This window comes from Enhydra lutris, unplaced genomic scaffold, assembly GCF_002288905.1.
Source record: "Enhydra lutris kenyoni isolate GAN:26980312 unplaced genomic scaffold, ASM228890v2 scaffoldscaffold17, whole genome shotgun sequence".
Classification (NCBI taxonomy): Eukaryota; Metazoa; Chordata; class Mammalia; order Carnivora; family Mustelidae; genus Enhydra; species Enhydra lutris.
The window spans coordinates 41,838,473-41,856,247 of NW_019154101.1; the positions used below are offsets into that span (position 1 = coordinate 41,838,473).

General features: G+C 37.1%; 1 protein-coding gene across 4 annotated transcripts in view; it reads left to right on the forward strand.

The window, feature by feature from the left end:
* Positions 1-17,775, forward strand: part of LOC111147521 (TGF-beta activated kinase 1/MAP3K7 binding protein 2) — a 73,413-nt gene that overhangs the window by 13,100 nt on the left and 42,538 nt on the right. Inside the window, exons 1-2 of one of the 4 annotated variants that reach the window (XM_022503569.1) lie at positions 9,819-10,008; positions 12,580-12,770. In XM_022503569.1, the coding sequence (XP_022359277.1) occupies positions 12,669-12,770 (102 nt within the window). In that variant the 5' untranslated portion in view covers positions 9,819-10,008; positions 12,580-12,668. The other 3 variants (XM_022503571.1, XM_022503570.1, XM_022503568.1) reach the window with 3 other exon arrangements.

The following is a 17,775-nucleotide window of genomic DNA, read 5'->3' on the forward strand; positions in this document are numbered from 1 at the left end:
TTTTAAAAAGCTTGAACATGATAGCTAATTTAAAATCGTAACATTTAGATGACTGATTTGGTATGTTTCCATTACTTTATTTTTGTAAATAACTGGCTGTGTAAAGTGATTCAATATTACAACTGTTTCATGCTAAAATTTATGCTGAAGTTGAATTATAATTATCTTGTTTTGAGGCTTCACTGGTGATAGTATTTGAATTTTAGATTTTCTAATTACATAGCTATAGTTACCACATTTTAACTCTTAGGAAACTAACTTGATATTGTAGATTTGGTGGAGGTAGGGTTTGTTTTGCCTTAGTAAAGTTGTAACGTCATGTTCCAAGAATTAAAATTCTAATAATTTGCTGTTAAAATTTTTTTTTAATTTTTCATGTTCAGTTAGTGGCATTTGCAAATTCTTTTGAGGTTAAGCAGATGTTAAGTGCACCAACTATTACCTAATTAGCATTTGATGAGATGCTTAGATAATGTATCAGTAAAGTAAAAGGTATTTAAAACAGTGTATGTAATTAGACAGGGAATATATTTCTTTTTTTTTTTTTAAGGTTTAATTCTGAAATCATACTGAGGCTAAAAGGTTTCAAAGTTGGCTTTAATTTTAAAAATTATAGCCTCTTAAGCAAAATAAGTAATCAGAGAAAGACAATTATCTGATCTCTATGATACAAAGAATTTGAGAGACAGGGTTGGGGGTCGTTGTGGGGGCGGAGGGAAAAAATGAAACAAGATGGGATGGGGTCGGGAGAGAGACAAACCATAAGAGCCTCTTTTTTTATTATTTTTTTTATTTTTTTTTTAAAGATTTTATTTATTTATTTGACAGACAGAGTTCACAAGTAGGCAGAGAGGCAGGCAGAGAGAGAGAGAGGGAAGCAGGCTCCCTGCTGAGCAGAGAGCCCGATGCGGGACTCGATCCCAGGACCCTGAGATCATGACCTGAGCCGAAGGCAGCGGCTTAACCCACTGAGCCACCCAGGCACCCCCATAAGAGCCTCTTAATCTAAGGAAACAAACTGAGGGTTGCTGGGGGGTGGGAAGGGATAGTGTGGCTGGGTTATGGACATTGGGGAGGGTATGTGCTATGGTGAGTGCTGTGAATTGTGTAAGACTGATGATTCACAGACCTGTACCCCTGAAACAAATAATACATTATATGTTAATAAAATTAAAAATTTATAGCGTTTATAGCAATTATATATATATACATATAATACATATATATAAACATATAGCAATTACAGCATTTTTCAGCTATTCTTCCTGCATATCAATGCTTCCTTCTCTGATGAGGATACTCTTTAAGAATAACTCACTGCACGGTCTGATAATGTCAGCCAATACACAGAAGACACATAAATTGTAACTAGTTATGAGAAACTACTAACATGATTTTGACAACAAAGAGATAAGTTGAAACATTCTGTCTTCCTAGTAGACACCCTGGGGAAGTTAGTATTCACAGTTGCTGACGTCAGAGGGGCTTTGCAGCACAGATAGTTCTGTTAAAATTTAACATAAGTGTTTCTGAAAATCACGGTGCTATGCAAATCATGAAAAAAAGAAAAGCCACAGGGCTTATGGAAAAAGCAGAATTTGGGATGAAACACTCAAAAACTTTATCAGAGAACACTAAAAAAAGATAGGAACCTTAAAAAATGACAGTATAGTTTTACACATGTTAAATGATTAAGACATATGTACTCATACACAATATACAAGCAGATATTGTACTTTGAAAAAGTTCTGAAGTTTGCTTGTGGAAATGAGCATAGATGCGGCAGCTTGTTAATTAAGTGGTCCAAGTGGGTTGGGCCTCTGCTTTCGGCTTGGGTCGTGATCTCGGGGTCCTGGAATCGAGCCCCGCATCGGGCTCTCTGCTCAGCGGGGAGCCTGCTTCCCCCTCTCTCTCTGCCTGCCTCTCTGCCTACTTGTGATCTTTCTCTCTGTCAAATAAATAAATAAAAATCTTTAAAAAAAAAAAGGGGGCGGGGGCTTTCTGAAAACAGAAGGAAAGTTGTAACACAAGATGTGGAAAGGTGGGACCATGCACAGATATGGTGAACTGAGGTGGCTAGCAGATGTTTGAGGTGTGTTCATATTTATATTTTGTGTATTCACACAACTTGTTTCAGCTGAGTGTGGTTTTGTGTTCAGCTAGTGTTTCTTGCTGGCAGAATCATAGCAAAATTCACTTAATGCTCAAATTGTTCCCTGTTGTGTCAGTTGCATTAGAACAAACTTATAGTTTCAAAACAAGTACTCTAGCAGCACTGACTTAACAGCTGAGGGTAAGGGAAACACTTGTTTGGGTAGATCTCTATCTTTTTATAGTAGTCTTCAAAATCTAGGCATTTTCTGATGCATAGAGATTTACTGGAGCAAATATTTACTGAGCATCTAATATTTGGCATACTCTGTTTAAGTATTTAGGATACAGCAGTGAACAAGATAGTCTTTACACTTTGGGACTAAGAGGACTTGCGTAAAGAATTTTGTTTGTCATCAAGGGTTGGTTTTATGAAATAAAATCAGATAGATGGAAGAGAAGTCTAACAAAGGAGTATACTGGGCAACAGGCTTTTCTCTAACCTTTTAAATTACATACTTTCACAAGATAATTTCCTAGGATCCTGTCCCACTCAAGATTCCATTGTTTACAAAAAAAAAAAAAAAATCATCTCTCGAGGTTATTAGCCAGAATTAAATTTTGGGGTGGTGGGACACTAGGGTGGTTCATTCGCTTAAGCGTCTGCCTTCGTCACAGATCATGATCCCAGGGTCCTGGGATCAAGTCCCATGTCGGGCTCTTTGCTCAGCGGGGAGTCTGCTTCTCCTCTGCCTGCTGCTCCCCCTGCTTGTTATCTCTCTCTCTCTCTCTCTCTCTGAGAAATTTATTTATTTATTTATTTATTTAATTTTGAGATGGTATATATGTTAAAATGGGAAGACTTCACCTTCTGGTCTATAAGCTAAAGGAGAATATATTTCATTCTGTTTCTTTTTGATATTCAACTTGAACTGTATTTTCCTTTGTTAGAATAATTACGTGTATTCCAATAAAAATCATGTAAGAATGGGGCAAAGATAAAATATGTATATAGTTTTACATAATAATATTAAAACTTTATAGTGTTATTGTATCTCAAGGAAGGTCTTCTGTAATAATGGCCTTTCTCGTCTTCTCCTGTAACTACTCCCCACCCCAAACTCCTGCTTCATAATCCCCTTCCTCTCTTCTGTCCCTCCTTTTTTCTAGCCAGACAGATGACTGATTCACTGTCTCCAGAATCTGCCTCTTACTTGGTCGTCTTGCCTCATACTTAAACCTTTATTTTTAATGTTAGTTTAAGTTTAGTTATCATTACAGTTGCATTGGTTTCAGGTGTACAATGTAGTAATTGAGCAGTTCTGTACATTACTCAGTGCTCATCACAGTGCACTCACTCCCTTCACCTGTTTCACCCCACCCCAGCCACTGCCCTTCTGGTAATTACCAGTTTGTTCTGTATCGTAAGTCTGTTTTTTGGTTTCTCTCCTTTTTTTTCTTTGTTCTTTTGTTTCTTAATGAACACATACGAGAGAAATCATTTGGTGTTTGTCTTTCTCTGACTGACTTATTTCACTTAGTATTATACCCTCCAGATCCATCCATGTTGTTGCCAATGGCAAGATTTCATTCTTTTTTATTTTCTTAAACTTGCTAAGTACCCATGATTCAGAGCCTCCCAGTCTCTCCCTCAGCCCAGAGGGCCCTTTAAACACATACAGCACAGTTTATACCACTCATCTGGCCCTCACGGATGGCCTGGGACTGACTGACTGCTTTCGCAGGGAGCTTTGCCCAAGTTTCCTCGTTACTTGGGTTATTTGTCCATATACGTGGAAAGCAATGGCTACAGAATTTCAGTCAGCTGTCTCTGTACTCTACAGCTAGGGTAGCCTACAGCCCTGTTTTCTGCTAAGATTTTGCTCCTTTGTACTTTGTGGGAATTCATGGTATTTAGAATAAATAATATTACTACCAGTGTATATGTTTTGCTACAGGGCAGGCAGGTGCAATGCAATTCACTTTTACTATGTTATCACTAATCCTTGAAATTCCTTGAGCTCTTCTCTCCATTTTACAACGAATGATAGTATTAGTGACTTGCACTTACATAAGCTACCTTATTTACTTGTGTACTTACTCTGTGCTCTTTTTAATTATTTTATATGTATTACTCATTTAATTTCATAATAATATATGAGATAGCTACCCCATCATCACCATTTTATAGATGAGGAGACTGAGGCACAGAGAAGTTAAATGATTTGCCCAAGAAGATAACTGCAGGTAAGAGGCAGAGTCAATTTCGTAAGTAAGTGAGAAAAATTATAGAATCCTGGAATTTATACTTAAGCAGCCGCCACTCTGTGTCAAATACTGTATACTTTATATACATTATCTCATTTATTTATCTCATTAAATGAGACAATGCCCACTAATACAGAATTGAGGTTGAAATGTTTAGCAGTGTTATCTCTGCTTTTAACCATTAACATGCTCTTTCACCAGAAAACTTTAAGATTTTTTTTTTTTTTAATTTATTTAACAGATCACGAGTAGGCAGAGAGGCAGGCAGAGAGAGAGGAGGAGGCAGGCTCCCTGCTGAGCAGAGAGCCCGACGCAGGACTCGATCCCGGGACCCTGAGATCATGACCTGAGCTGAAGGCAGAGGCTTTAACCACTGAGCCACCCAGGCGCCCCTCACCAGAAAACTTTAGAAACAAATGGCTAAAGTGTAGAATGCTGTTTCTTGAAATTCTGTTCTTTGGGAAATTTTTAAGCCTATCTCAGAGTGGCATTTAATTTATTCACTGATTTCTTTTTTTGGTAAGACTTTAATAGTAAAAGCCAATGCTTTGATTGTCAAGCTCAAATTATACAAGGTACATAACTAGTTACTCCTTTTATTTTAAAAGTTGGATCTCGTCATTTGTTCCTTTCATTTTAAAAGTTTGCTCCATCATTTGTATGGTACCTCCTGGTCAGCAGCAGTCTTTGATATACTTTTACATATCTCCATAGTCATTGTTTTAGGGTTTTGTGTTTTTTTTTTTTTTTATCTTATCTAGGCAGTATGCTTGTGAAAGTAACATGTCTCCTCTAAATCTGTAACTTCAGTAGAATGGTAGTGTCTCCCCTTCACCCCACCTCACCCATTTCACGTCCCTTTTCCTCATGTCCTGTGGAGTGAGAATTGCAAAAGCTTTGTTCATTGTACTTGATGGAAAACTAGCTTTTGATCACATATGATTAATATTCTACAGTTTTTTAATTAAGAACACTCAAACTTTTCTTCCCCAAATGCTAGTATAGGAAAGCACCTTGGAGATAGATCTCATTCCCCATAACAGACCAAGTGGCTAGGCTAACAGTATTTACCAAAAAAAAAAAAAAAAAAAAAAAGGTAATATAAGCACTGAATACAGGTTTAAGCAAAAATTGTGAAATGAGTAATTGGGCCGATGGGCATAGGAGTTGAGAAGCATGGTGTATGTGTGTATTCGGGAACTGAATTACAAAGCTAAATCTTCATTTTCTGCAGTAGGAAATCCATAGATAATGTGTGAAATTGGAAAAATCAAGAAATAACCCCATAATCACTTTGTGTAGGAATGTGGAGAAAAAGCCCAGTGTTGACAGTGGTTACTCTATAGAATAGAATAAGACTAGGAAGGCATGAGGTAGGGAAGTTGCTGGTTTCCCTGGTAAGTTTGGTAGTACTCTTTTGGCTCTTAAACTGTGTAAATGTTTTTGTTTTTACAACTTTATTTAAATTTTTCAATATAAGATATGTCATGTTAAAATATTTCCTGGACAAATAACTAGTAAGATTTTTTTAAATCATTTTTTTGTATGTACCGTTCAGGTTTTTATGCTGGAAGGAATTTTGGCCTTTAAGGAAAAATTAATAATGATTGTATAATGTTTTATACATAATATAACCAAGAATCTTTTTCTTCAGGTGTTCTTAAGTTGTATGTTAGGATTATCTACACTCAGGTTTTAATTAATGCCAGCACCGGAGATGCCTCTCTCGTGTTTCTCTGTAGCCCAGACCTGCTCTCTGAGCCCTAGACCCATCGATCTCTACTTGTTCTGTGATATATCTCTTTGGGTATTTTAAGGTGCCCGAGACTTAACATGTTCAACACCAAACCTGTAATCTACTCTTTGTTTTCTTGGTCCTCTTCTATCATTCATAGATCAGAAACTGACCTTGACACCTACTTCTTCACCCCAATGTTTAGTTCATCAACAAGTTCTATTAATTTTATTTCCTAAATATCCCTTCAGTTTTTCCTTCTCAGCCTCCGCTGCAGTTTCTGCAGGGACAAGCTGTTAGCATTTCCTGGCTAGCCTCCCGCAGTGGTTTGCCAATGGGGCTTCTATATTTTGCCCTTTTCTCTATACTATAGCCATTCTTCATACATACATGATTTCTTGATCAGGTCTCCCTCCCTGTCTCTGAGCTTAAATCTTCAGTGGCTTCCCATTACTCTGAAGATAAGACTTCCAAATTTTAATGGCTTCTAAGGCACATCAGGACTAGGGCCCCACGTTTTTCTTGCTCTCCGCTCTCTACAGTTTTTCCTCATGTACATTGCTCCTTTCCAGTCTCTTTCTGAATATGAAAGAGGTGGAACAAATATGGTAGCAACAAGCTAGACTGATAACAGGAGGCAGATAGAAGGTAAAATAGTGCACCAGTTCAAATAACTATCTGAATTATAAACCTGTGTCTGTGTGCCTCTAATCCAGGAATTTCTTTGACCTGGAGAGCAAGGGCACAGACTAGTACTTGTATTTTCAGCACAGTATCTGCTGCATTCTGGGCACTCCTTAAGTGTAATTAAGATAATTAGAGAATGATTGTCCAGTTTTAAACACTCTTTGTATCTCATTGCCTCATAAATGCCCAAATTTTGATCAGATCTGTAAGTCCTGTTGCTTTTCTCTTTGTTGTTTTTTTAATTGGGGACCATGGTCTCTTCTTGTGGGTACAGTTAAAAAGTTAGCCATGCTGCCTACTCTTAGAGTCCTGGAAAAAATCACCATGACAAGTGATGGTGAATGTGAAGACTTGCTAACTATCATGACTTGAGGTGTCGGTGAGCCCTGTTCTCATACTTGGCTCTCTGCACTCTCGTGATAATAATTGAGGGGTCAGAAATAAATTGTTCACATATTCTTTAAGAAAGAAAAGAATAAGGCACATATTATAAGGCTTTCCAGTATATTCACTGTTAGATTCTGTAGTATTGTATATTTTCTGTTACAATTTAGAATCCTTAAGAAATTAATCCTCCTAGATCATTTGAGGTGGTGAGAGTTTGGTGCCAAATCTTTGCACCTGATGCCAGAAACATTTCTAGAAAGTGTGGTTTCTTTATTTTCTCAAAAGAGCAGTCATGTTGCATCTTAACCATGGAAAATATATTTCCATTTATTATTAGAAATAATTTTCCAGATTAAGTTATATTGCATGGCTTTCCTTTTAAAATTAAATACCACCTATTGTTTGTTTCCGAAATGAATTTAGTTGTTAAATTTATTTACTCACCACAAAGGCTACATTAAAAACAGTTACCTTGCCTTGTCCTTAAAGTTTACTCTTGCTGGATATAGAATGTGGGTTGGTGTTTTTTCTTTCAGCACTTACATGACGTCATTTGACTGTCTCCTGGCCTCCAAGTTTCTGATGACAAGTTGACATGACCGGAATTATTCTTCCCCTCTGTCATTTCTTTTGCCCCTTTCAACATTTTTCCTTGATTTTCAGCAGTTGGACAGTTATGCCTTTGTGTGGTTTTCCTGGGCTTTTCCTGTTTAAGGTTTGAGTCTAACCTGTTCAGGCTTTGATATTCTTGAGTAGGATCTTCTTTTTGTTTGTTTTGTGTTGTTGTTGTTGATTCAAACGGGCTCTGGTCAGTTTTATAAAACATTTTGCATGATTTACTTTTCACCGGTGTGTTCTAACATGCTTCTAGTGATATCAGAATCACCTGGATCAGTGGTAACCAGTCCATACTCAGCAAAATTTTCCAAATGCTAGGCCCAATACAGTACTGTTTGCACAGTTTTTGGCCTGTGTGGCATAATACTGTTTCAGATTTCCTCAAAGCTGGGCAGTTGTTGGAGAGGGTGACCAGTTTTGCTTGGCCTTGTCTGATCATCTTTCCAGGCTGCTCCTGCCCCCGCAAGCACTTTCCACTTTTCAGGAGGAGTTAGAGCCTAGAGTTGATCTGGAGCCTAGAATTGATTGACTCCAGCAACTTTTTTTGTTGTCTTTGTAGCCACCATCTTCTGCCTTATGTGTGGGATGACCCCCCCCCCCAACCAAAAGCAGCCACCAGGGTATCTGGGGAGGTGATTAAGATCTTCCTGATCTGTAAGTTTATATCTTTTACTAACTTGGGGAAATTTTTAGCCAGTATCTCTTCAAATAGTTCTTTTCTACCCCATTATCTCTCCCCTATCCTTCTGGATGTCCAGTTACAGGTACCTTACACTTTGTGATGTTTTCCCATAGGTCCCTGAGATTCTCTTCCTCCCCTCACCCACCCTACCGCCAGTCTTTTTTTTTTTTTTCCACCATCCAGTTTGGAACAATTTCTTTTGCTTTGTCTTGAAGTTCACTGACTATTCTGTCATTTCCAGTATGTGGTTAAATCCATCCAGTGAATTTTTTATCTCAGACATTTTATTTTTCACTTGTTGAATTTGAGTTTGGTTCTCTCTCTCTTTTTTTTTTTAAATACAGTTTCTGGTTTGGGGGTTGTGTGTTTTTTTTGTTTGTTTGTTTTGTTTTTTTCTTTAACTGAGATCCAAGCATATTTGCCCTCTTATCTTTAAGCATAGTTAGAGCAGCTGCTTTAGAATCCTTATGCACTAATAATTCTAGTGTCTGGGTTGTCTTGGGCTTGGTCTCCCTGGGTTGCCTACTTTCTTAAGTATGGGTCAGTTTTTCCTGTTCTTTATGTGTATTTATGAAAATGACTAGATTCTATTGTGTTCGTCCAGTTGTGAGTATTGAAGTTTGGTTGGTTTCCTTGCTTGCTTGCTTGCATTAGTAGGCAGTTAACGTTGCTGAACTCCCAACTAGAGACTCTGAAATCTCAGTTATTTTAGCTGTGGCCGGGCTGCTTGGAATCCCACATGTGTGTAGTTTGTGGATCAGAGATGTGTGCAGAATTTATACACAGGATTGGGTGCTCCTCTCTTTCTGTGATTTACTTACTAGGTTTTCAGCTGTTGTGGTTATGCCAGAGTCTATCCTTTGGTTCATTAAACAAGTAGGCCTGTAGGTTTTCTGTCTAGGTTTCAGCTACCCAAACCAGCTGGGACCTGTTCTCTGGCTCAATTCCTTTAAAAAAGGGAAAATCACCCCATGCTGTTACCTTCTAAATACTGACTCCCTTCTCCCCACCATCCCTCTATTGTTATTGATGCTTTCTGCCTTCAAGTAGTTGTTTTTATATTTTGTTTAGTGTTTATAGTTGTTTATGAAAGAGTTGATCTAGTATGAGCTACTCGGCCATTACAGGAAGTGGAATCACTAAAATACAGTTGTACATTTGAACAATTTTCCTGTTTGTGCACTTGATGGTTTTTATAAGAAAAGCAGGTGTGATTAAGAGTTTTTCAAAGAATCTTGGAAATGTATATTTTACTAATGGAATCAGTCAAAAGTTATATTCGTGATTCATCCTCCTTTAATAAAGGTGGTCTAACTCAATTAGAATAAAAATTTATTTATTTGCCTCTCCTCAAATTGTGTAAAAATTTCCAAATCTAGATCATTTTAAATGTGTTTTAGAAATAAAATAATACGAAGAAAGTATACAGTAAAACCTTCCTTTCATCCAGCAAATGTTGCATTTGATCTGCATCCTGAGGATGTAGCAGTGAACTTCAAAGTTCTTGATCCTGTGGAGTTAACGTTGTGGGAACAGATAGGTAATGAATGAATACATATCAGGTATTGACAAATGCTATGAAGAAAAGCAGGGTGTGAGGATGTGATGGGGCCGGGGGGTGGGGGGGAGACAATTGTGGCATTATTTTGGAGAGGTGGGTCAAAGAAACTGTTTCTGAGAAAGTGACATTTGATCAGAAATGGTAATGAAGTAGGAGAGGGACCGTGCTAGTGTCTGAGGGTAAAATGTTCCAGGTAGAGGGCACAGCAAGTACAAAAATCCTGAGGGAAGAAAGAATGGCTTTTTTTGAGAACTAACCCGAATTGAGGGAACTGGGAGATTGATATAAGTGAAGTCTGAGTGGTAGGAGTTAGCCGGGGGCCTTGTGTTGGAGGATCTCAAGCAAGGAATTTTGCGCTGATTTACTTTTCACAGAGATCACTTCGTTCAGTAGAGTGAGGGGCAGGGGTGGAGCAGAAAGTGAAGGCAGGGAGGAAACCAGTTAAGGGACCTTTGCTGCGGCGGTCTAGGCGGTCTAGGTGACTTATAGGGGTGGCTCAGAGGAGAGCAGTAACAGGTTAGGGAAAGTGGTCCGATTCGAAATACTGTTTACAGATAAAACCAACAAGACTTGATGCTGGATTAGATATGGGATGTGAAAGAAGGATCACCTGGATATATGATGGCACCATTTATTGAGATGAAAAAGACTGTGGAGGGATTGGTTGGATGGGGAGAGTTAAGAGTTTAATTTTGGGCATACTCAGTTAAAGTGAGTTTTAGATGTCCAGTAGGAGACATGAGGCAGGTAACTAACTGGCTATATTAGTGTGGAACTCAAGGGAGAGCAAAAATAAATAAATTTATTTATTAAATCAGAAATAAATTTGCAAAGCCTCTGTGTAAAGCAGTATATTTGGATGATATTACCCTGCAGAGGAATATCAGTATCGTTGAAAAGAAACCCTAGATCTGAATTCCATTATCCACCAACATTAGATGTCCAGAAAAGGAAGAAGATCTGACAAAACTGAGAAGGAGCTGCCAGTAGGTAGGAGAAACACCAGAAGAGTATAAATCTCGGAAGCCAAGTGAAGCCCTTGTTTAAAGAGGGATTGGTTGACTGAGGACTGAGGACTGCTCCTTCGGTCTGACAGCTGAAGTTCTCCCCCAGCTTTGATAAGAATAGTTTCGGTGGCGAAAAACTGGGAAAGCCTGTTTGGGGTAGGTGTCAAAGAGATTAGAAGGGAGGAAAGAAAGATACACATATAAACAGCCCTTTCAAGTAGTTTTCGCCCAGGAGAAGGAAGGGGCAGAGAAATGAGCTGATAGCTGAAGGGAAGTCCAGGATGGCCTTTTCAGGTTGAGCAGTACTGTTAATCACGCTTTAATTTACTTTTAAGTATCATTTACTAATTTTCAGTATTTCTCTTTTCTTCTATAACCCACTATAGCTTTTACAAAAGTCACATAGACAAAAGAATTAAGGAATTTAATTAAATAATAAAAAGCTGAAAGGCTTTTTACTATGTATATCTAAATGAGCTTACATTCTATTGAGGACTCAGGAGTTCTTCCTTAACTAAATTTAATAAAAAATACTTTAATATCTACTGTTCCACTGAACACCTACACAGTGCTAGCTACGCAAAAAGGGACAAAAGAGACCTGATTCCTATATTTGTGGGGTTTACGGGTCTGTATTTTTTTTAAGCTTATGTTAAAATTAAAAGAGAAATACTACAGATAAGAAATCTGTTTTAGAGAGATGGTCTTGTTTGTTAAGTTTATCATAAACTGAAATGATTAAGAAACTACCATGATAGTCAGATATTTTAATATGTTATTTAGGTTAAATATACTTACATACTATTTATATCCCAAAGAGTTTTTCAAGATTAAACATGGTTTGCATTAAGAATAAAAACAAGGTAGGTAGGTCTCAGCTTTGGCCACACATGAGAATTACTTGGGGAAGTTTTAAAAATCCCTATGCCCAGGCTACTCCCCAGCCAGTTAAATCAGTACCTTTGGGGTTGAGGCTCAAGCATTAGTATTTTTTAAATACCAATTTACTAGAAACGGAGTAAAATGCTGCTAACTCATTGCACATTTAAGGATTAAATATATCTGAAAATTAAGATATCAAACATATTGGGTTATAGATCATTTTTAGACAAAGCATGCAAAGTCGTTTGTAGAACCAGACTTTATCAGGATCCAAACTTTAAAAATAATAGGTAGAGTAAATAAGATTATGCACCTCAGGCTGTCCTCAGATTATTAAGAAAAATGTTAGGGAAGTTATTCATTTTCCCCTTTTAGAAGAATGAGGGAAGACATCCTTGACGATAGTTTCTTGAAAGCTTTTGGAACAGCCATCACAAAGCATACAAATAGATAGGAATTAGTCTAAAAGTTTGCCAGCAAGAGTTACAAATTGAAAAGACAACAACTGTATGGAAAGCATTATAGGACTTAATAATATTTTGATAACTTATATTAAATGTTCGGTACTAAAGCACGTACCCTATGTATCGAAATTTTAAATCCACAACAATATTCATTCTCTAATCAGTTGTCATTAAAATTTTTTTTCTTTCTTTCACAGAAAATGCTTGGACAGAAGAGATGAGTACTATTTCCACTAAGGCCTAGAATTGCCTACTGTACAAATAGTCCTGATCAGGCAATATACGAATGGCCCAAGGAAGCCACCAAATTGATTTTCAGGTTTTAAATGACCTGCGACAAAAATTCCCTGAAGTACCTGAAGTTGTTGTATCCAGGTGCATGTTACAGGTCAGTGTGCATTGATTTCTGAACTCATTCATACAAACCTGGGTGGTTGTTTTTTTTCACGTTGGAAGAAAGCTCTTACCTCTTGTTGGCATTAGTGTGCTGTGATGAAAAGAAACGAACTTTGGTGTCTGATCGTCAGGTGGTCTTTAATAGGTGTTTCAGCTCTGGTATACAGATGATACCTACCTTGTAAAGTAGGTGTGAGGACTAAACGGGAGCCCGGTAGAAAGCGTTGGTATGTGGTCCGTACTTACTGTGAGCTTGCTTCACTCCCTCCCACACCCCGCCTGTTTTGGCAAAATGTTTTTAATTCCACATCTCCATATAAAAGTGAGAAAGTCATTAAATAAGGAGTCAGGAAACATGGGTTCTAATCCCAGATGAGCACCCCAAGCCAATCTTGTAAGTAATATGCCTTCTTTATCCTCTACTTTGCTTGTCTGTAAAGCAAAGGAATTGGACTTCAACAATGCCTCAGGTCAAAAACATGTTTTTATATATTTTTAATTTGAACTGTAGGTTTTCCAATTAATATCACTAACCATCTAATAAATTTTTACATTTTTCTTGTATGTACAATTTTAGAAATCCATAATTCTAAATATTTAGTGATAGTTGTGTCTTCTCATTTGATAAACTAGAAATCTTTCAGCTTGTTAAAAATAGAGCTATAAAAAATAATTCTGGCTCAGATGTATTTACTTGACAAATTATTTTTAAAGTTTGAAGTTGCATGAAATTTTTAAAGGCTCAACATCTGTATTTGATGCCAAGTGACTACATTTTGTTCATACCCTCATCAGCTTTTATCCGTACATTTAATTACTTGCCTTTAGTCTGATCCGGTTTTGGTCTCTCCAGTCCATCCACCTCACTTCTGACGAAGTGTCTTTCTGAATGCAGGTTTTGTCATGTATTTACCTGCTTAAAAACCTCATGATTGTTTCCCATACCCTTCAGAATAAAGTTCATATGTCATGACTAGGGTGTACTAGGTCCGTGATCTGGAATCCTGCCTTTTTCTGCAGCCTGCTGTCTTGCCTCGTCCTTCCTCTTCACACCCCATGCTGCAGACGTCTTCAACTGATTGGAATTCTCTGAACACGCCTGGCTTTTTCTATAGTATAGTGTTTAAGAGCATATGTTTTGAGTTAATAATACTGTATTGTGTCCTTGAAATTCACAAAAAGTGGATCTTAAGTGTTCTCACCATCACTGAAAAAACACATGGGGGTGGGGGAAGACTGTGAAGTGGTGGGTGCTTTGAGTAACTTGATTGTGGTGATCATTTCACAATGTATAAGTATATTAAATCATAATATTGTATTTACTTGTAAAAAAAATCACATGTACAGCCTAAATATATACCATTTTTATTTCTCAATCATACCTTAGTAAAATTGGGGAGAAATAAATAAGTAAAAATAAAATTTAAAAGTTTAAGTAGTAAATAAATAGTGTATGTTTTGGTGATAAGCAGACTTGTGGTCAAGTTTTAACAGTTACTAACAGTAATTTATTTAACCTCGCTACTCTCATTTTTCTCACCTGTGTAGTGGGAATAAAAAACTCCACAGTCAATTAATTATGATGATGCAGGTAAAACAACTGGTAGGATAACCTGATTCATGAGTGTTCGATAAATGTTAGCAGCCATTACTAGTAATAATAATAGTAGTAGAAGACCTATAATAAATATTTGGTGAATGAATCAGTAGTCCACATTAGTTGATATAGTTTGATATAGTTGATATATGTAAAAGGAAAAAATGAAAAGTTGGGGGAAAAAAAGTATTAAGAGTAGAGTCAGAAGTTAAAGTATGCAGAGGAGCAGAGATGGTGTGGGAGGAGGGTCGGGGGAAGAGGTGTTTCCCTGTAGAACCCAGGTACCTCTTTCTAACTTTTCTAACTTTTTATGTTATAATAAAATAACATTATACTGAGAGAGTTCAGTGAGTCATTGAAAAATAGAAAAATAATATAGGTTCTTCAATAAAATGTTATAAGACTTGATACGAAAGAACTGTCCAGAACACTTTCCCAGTAGTACAGCTGTAGAGATTTTGAAGAACCTTAACTGGGAGCATTTTGTAGAATTATTGAAAATATTTTCAAAAAAATAAAGAATGCTACAGTATGGTTTTCAGGGTGTATTAAAACAGAATGCAGGATAGTATGTATAAAGGAGGATGGGGTGTGCCTGGGTGACTTAGTCAGTTAAGGGTCTACGTTCGCCTCAGGTCCCGATCTCAGGGTCCTGGGATCAAGCCTCATGAGGGGCTCCGTGCTCAGTGAGGAGTCTGCTTCTCCCTCTCCCTCTGTACAGCCCCTCGCGTATGCACACACACACAGGCTCTCTCTTTCTCTTTGAAATAAAATCTTTCAAAAATAAAAATAAATGAGGATAGGGGAATATATAGACATATGTATATTTGCCCTTGTTTCCATAAAGAAATACCGGAAGGATTAAAAACAGAATTAATAAAAGAGCAAGAGGGAACAGGCCAGATGGGGATGGAAGTAGAAGTGAGACATCTCAACATAGATCTTTCTCTATTGTTTTGATCTGTATACATGAATTACCTGCTTTTTTAAATGTAATAAGTAAGCATGTATTCAATTTTACCAAAAAAAGAAAAGAAATGATTTTTAATTTCTTTTGGTCACCTGGTAATAACACTTTTACTGTGTTTAGCTGGTTTTACAAGGACAAACTTCCTTAGGGCATGCTTCCCAGTATCTAGTGATAACCAAAATGAAATCTGTTTTGCTTGTAAATTACCTGTGAAACCACATTCTTCTAAATTGAGTTGGTAATCATTCTGGGCATCCAAGTAATGTGGGTTTCAGCTGATATAACAAGAAATGTTAAAGAAAGGAATGGGGAAGGCTCCTCTGGGAATATGGCTAGGACATACATCTTTCCAAATTTGGGGAGATACTTTTAAAGTAAAGGTACATTTAGCTACCTGTAAATGTATTTCTAAACATCTCTTATTTGGTGACAGCCTTTTCTTTTGGGAGCTGCTATCCCTTTCTCAATTGGGTGGGCTTCTGTTCTTTCTCTTGGGAGAGCCGCCCTATAAATACTGGTTCAGAACTTTACTAGATGAAAAAAAAAACATGGTAAAGACGATATAAGAAATTAGTCATCAAAGGATCATGCTATGCTGCCACTTTGTATACTTGCTTCTTAAGAGAACAGAAGTTATCTATCCTCTTTTCTCTTCTTGACTTTATTTACTGCTCAGATCCATCTGTGTGGAGCTACTTATAGCATTTCCTTGTGCTGTGGATTCTCTAAGATGGCAATAATATCAGCAGGTGTTACTCATATCTTTAAATTTTGTTTCTATTTGATAATTAAATCTTAGAGTAGTGTAAAAATACTGCATACTTGACACTGATTTTTTTCTTTTTTTAACTGAATTTTTCAATTCTTTTAAAGTGACAATTGAATTTATAAGTTTAAAATATGCTCATTCTCTTCAAAGCAATGCAATAGTTGCGTTCATTCAGTATTTGTAATACTTAGTATTTAAGTACCATATCCTTAGTTGAAGACTTTTCAGATGACCTCCACCCATAGTCCTTATCCAAATTCTTATTAAAACACTTGTCATTCTATATTATATTTATTTGTGAACACATTAATGTCCTCTGCTAGACCATGAGATCCTCCACAGCAGTTGTATTCCTTTCTACTCGCCTCATGGAAGTTCAGTAAATTGGTTGAGGGAGTGAATAAATCAGAGTTAGAGAAGGACATTCATAGATATTTTGATACTGTCTGTAATCTCCGTCTCTGTGCAAGAAGCTTAGGGAAAGTGAAAGAGGAACTGGAAATAATGAGTCAGACCTTTTGTAACTTTGAAAAGAATAAATGCAGGTTTGCATATATACAAAAAAGCAATGATTTTCAACCTTTTGGAAACTCATCCCACGCCTTTTGTGACACTTAAAGGAAGTCTCACTGAAGGTAACTGGGGTGTATACAAGATGATTTTGGACTTCTTGTCATATCAGAAAACAAAGAAGCTACGAAAGACTACTAGGTTCATGCCATGTACACATGAGCCAACATGAAATCATTCCCACTAGCCTAAAGGTAGGATACAATGACCGCAATCAGTTGATACACATCACATCGGAGCACCTGGGTGTCTCACTCAAGGTTAAGTATCTGCCTGTGGCTCCCTGCTCAGTGGGCAGTCTTCTTCTCCTTCTGCCCCCTCCCTACTTGTGCGTGCTCTCTCTGTCTCTCTCTCTCTCCCTCTCTCACTCGCTCTTGCTCACTCTATCAAATAAATAAAATCGTAAAAAAAATTGATGCACATCAGGACATCAAACATACTGAAGTTTATGACGATACTGAAAATAAATCTTAGTAACCTTTAGACGTTGCTGAGGGCATCAATTCATTATTCTAAAAACCAGTAGACAGAGAATTATCAGAGAATTATTAAACTTATTAAACTTATCCTGTTTCTTCTGTGCAAAGAGTACTAAATAGTTGAAGAGAACAAGTTCTCTGAGGAAGAACTGCAGCTGATACATGAAGAACAATCTTATAATTGGCATATCACCAGTATCACCATTTTGCAACCCTGAATGAGATAAAGATTCTAAACAGGGATTGTCAGTAACTGCTAGAAATCATTAGCTGGATTAGGCTGATAAAATCAGTATCTGCCAGGCAGCTTTAAGATCACAAAAGGACAGACAGACATTATTTTATTTCCCTGTGTGATGCAGTAAGAAACAGACCCAATAAAGAGTCTTGCCAAAAATTTGCACATGCACCTGCTTATACATAGAGTTACAACTAGGTTCACCATGAAATATAGCAGAACTTGACACCATAGAGTGCACCCATCCCGTCTAGATGGAAAATTCTCCTGCAGAAATGATCAAGTTTTTCAACAAACAAATGACTAGAAAGTTTTTAGAAGAGAAGATTAATTATTATTAGAAATTTAGGAAGCACATCAGCCAAATTAAATAT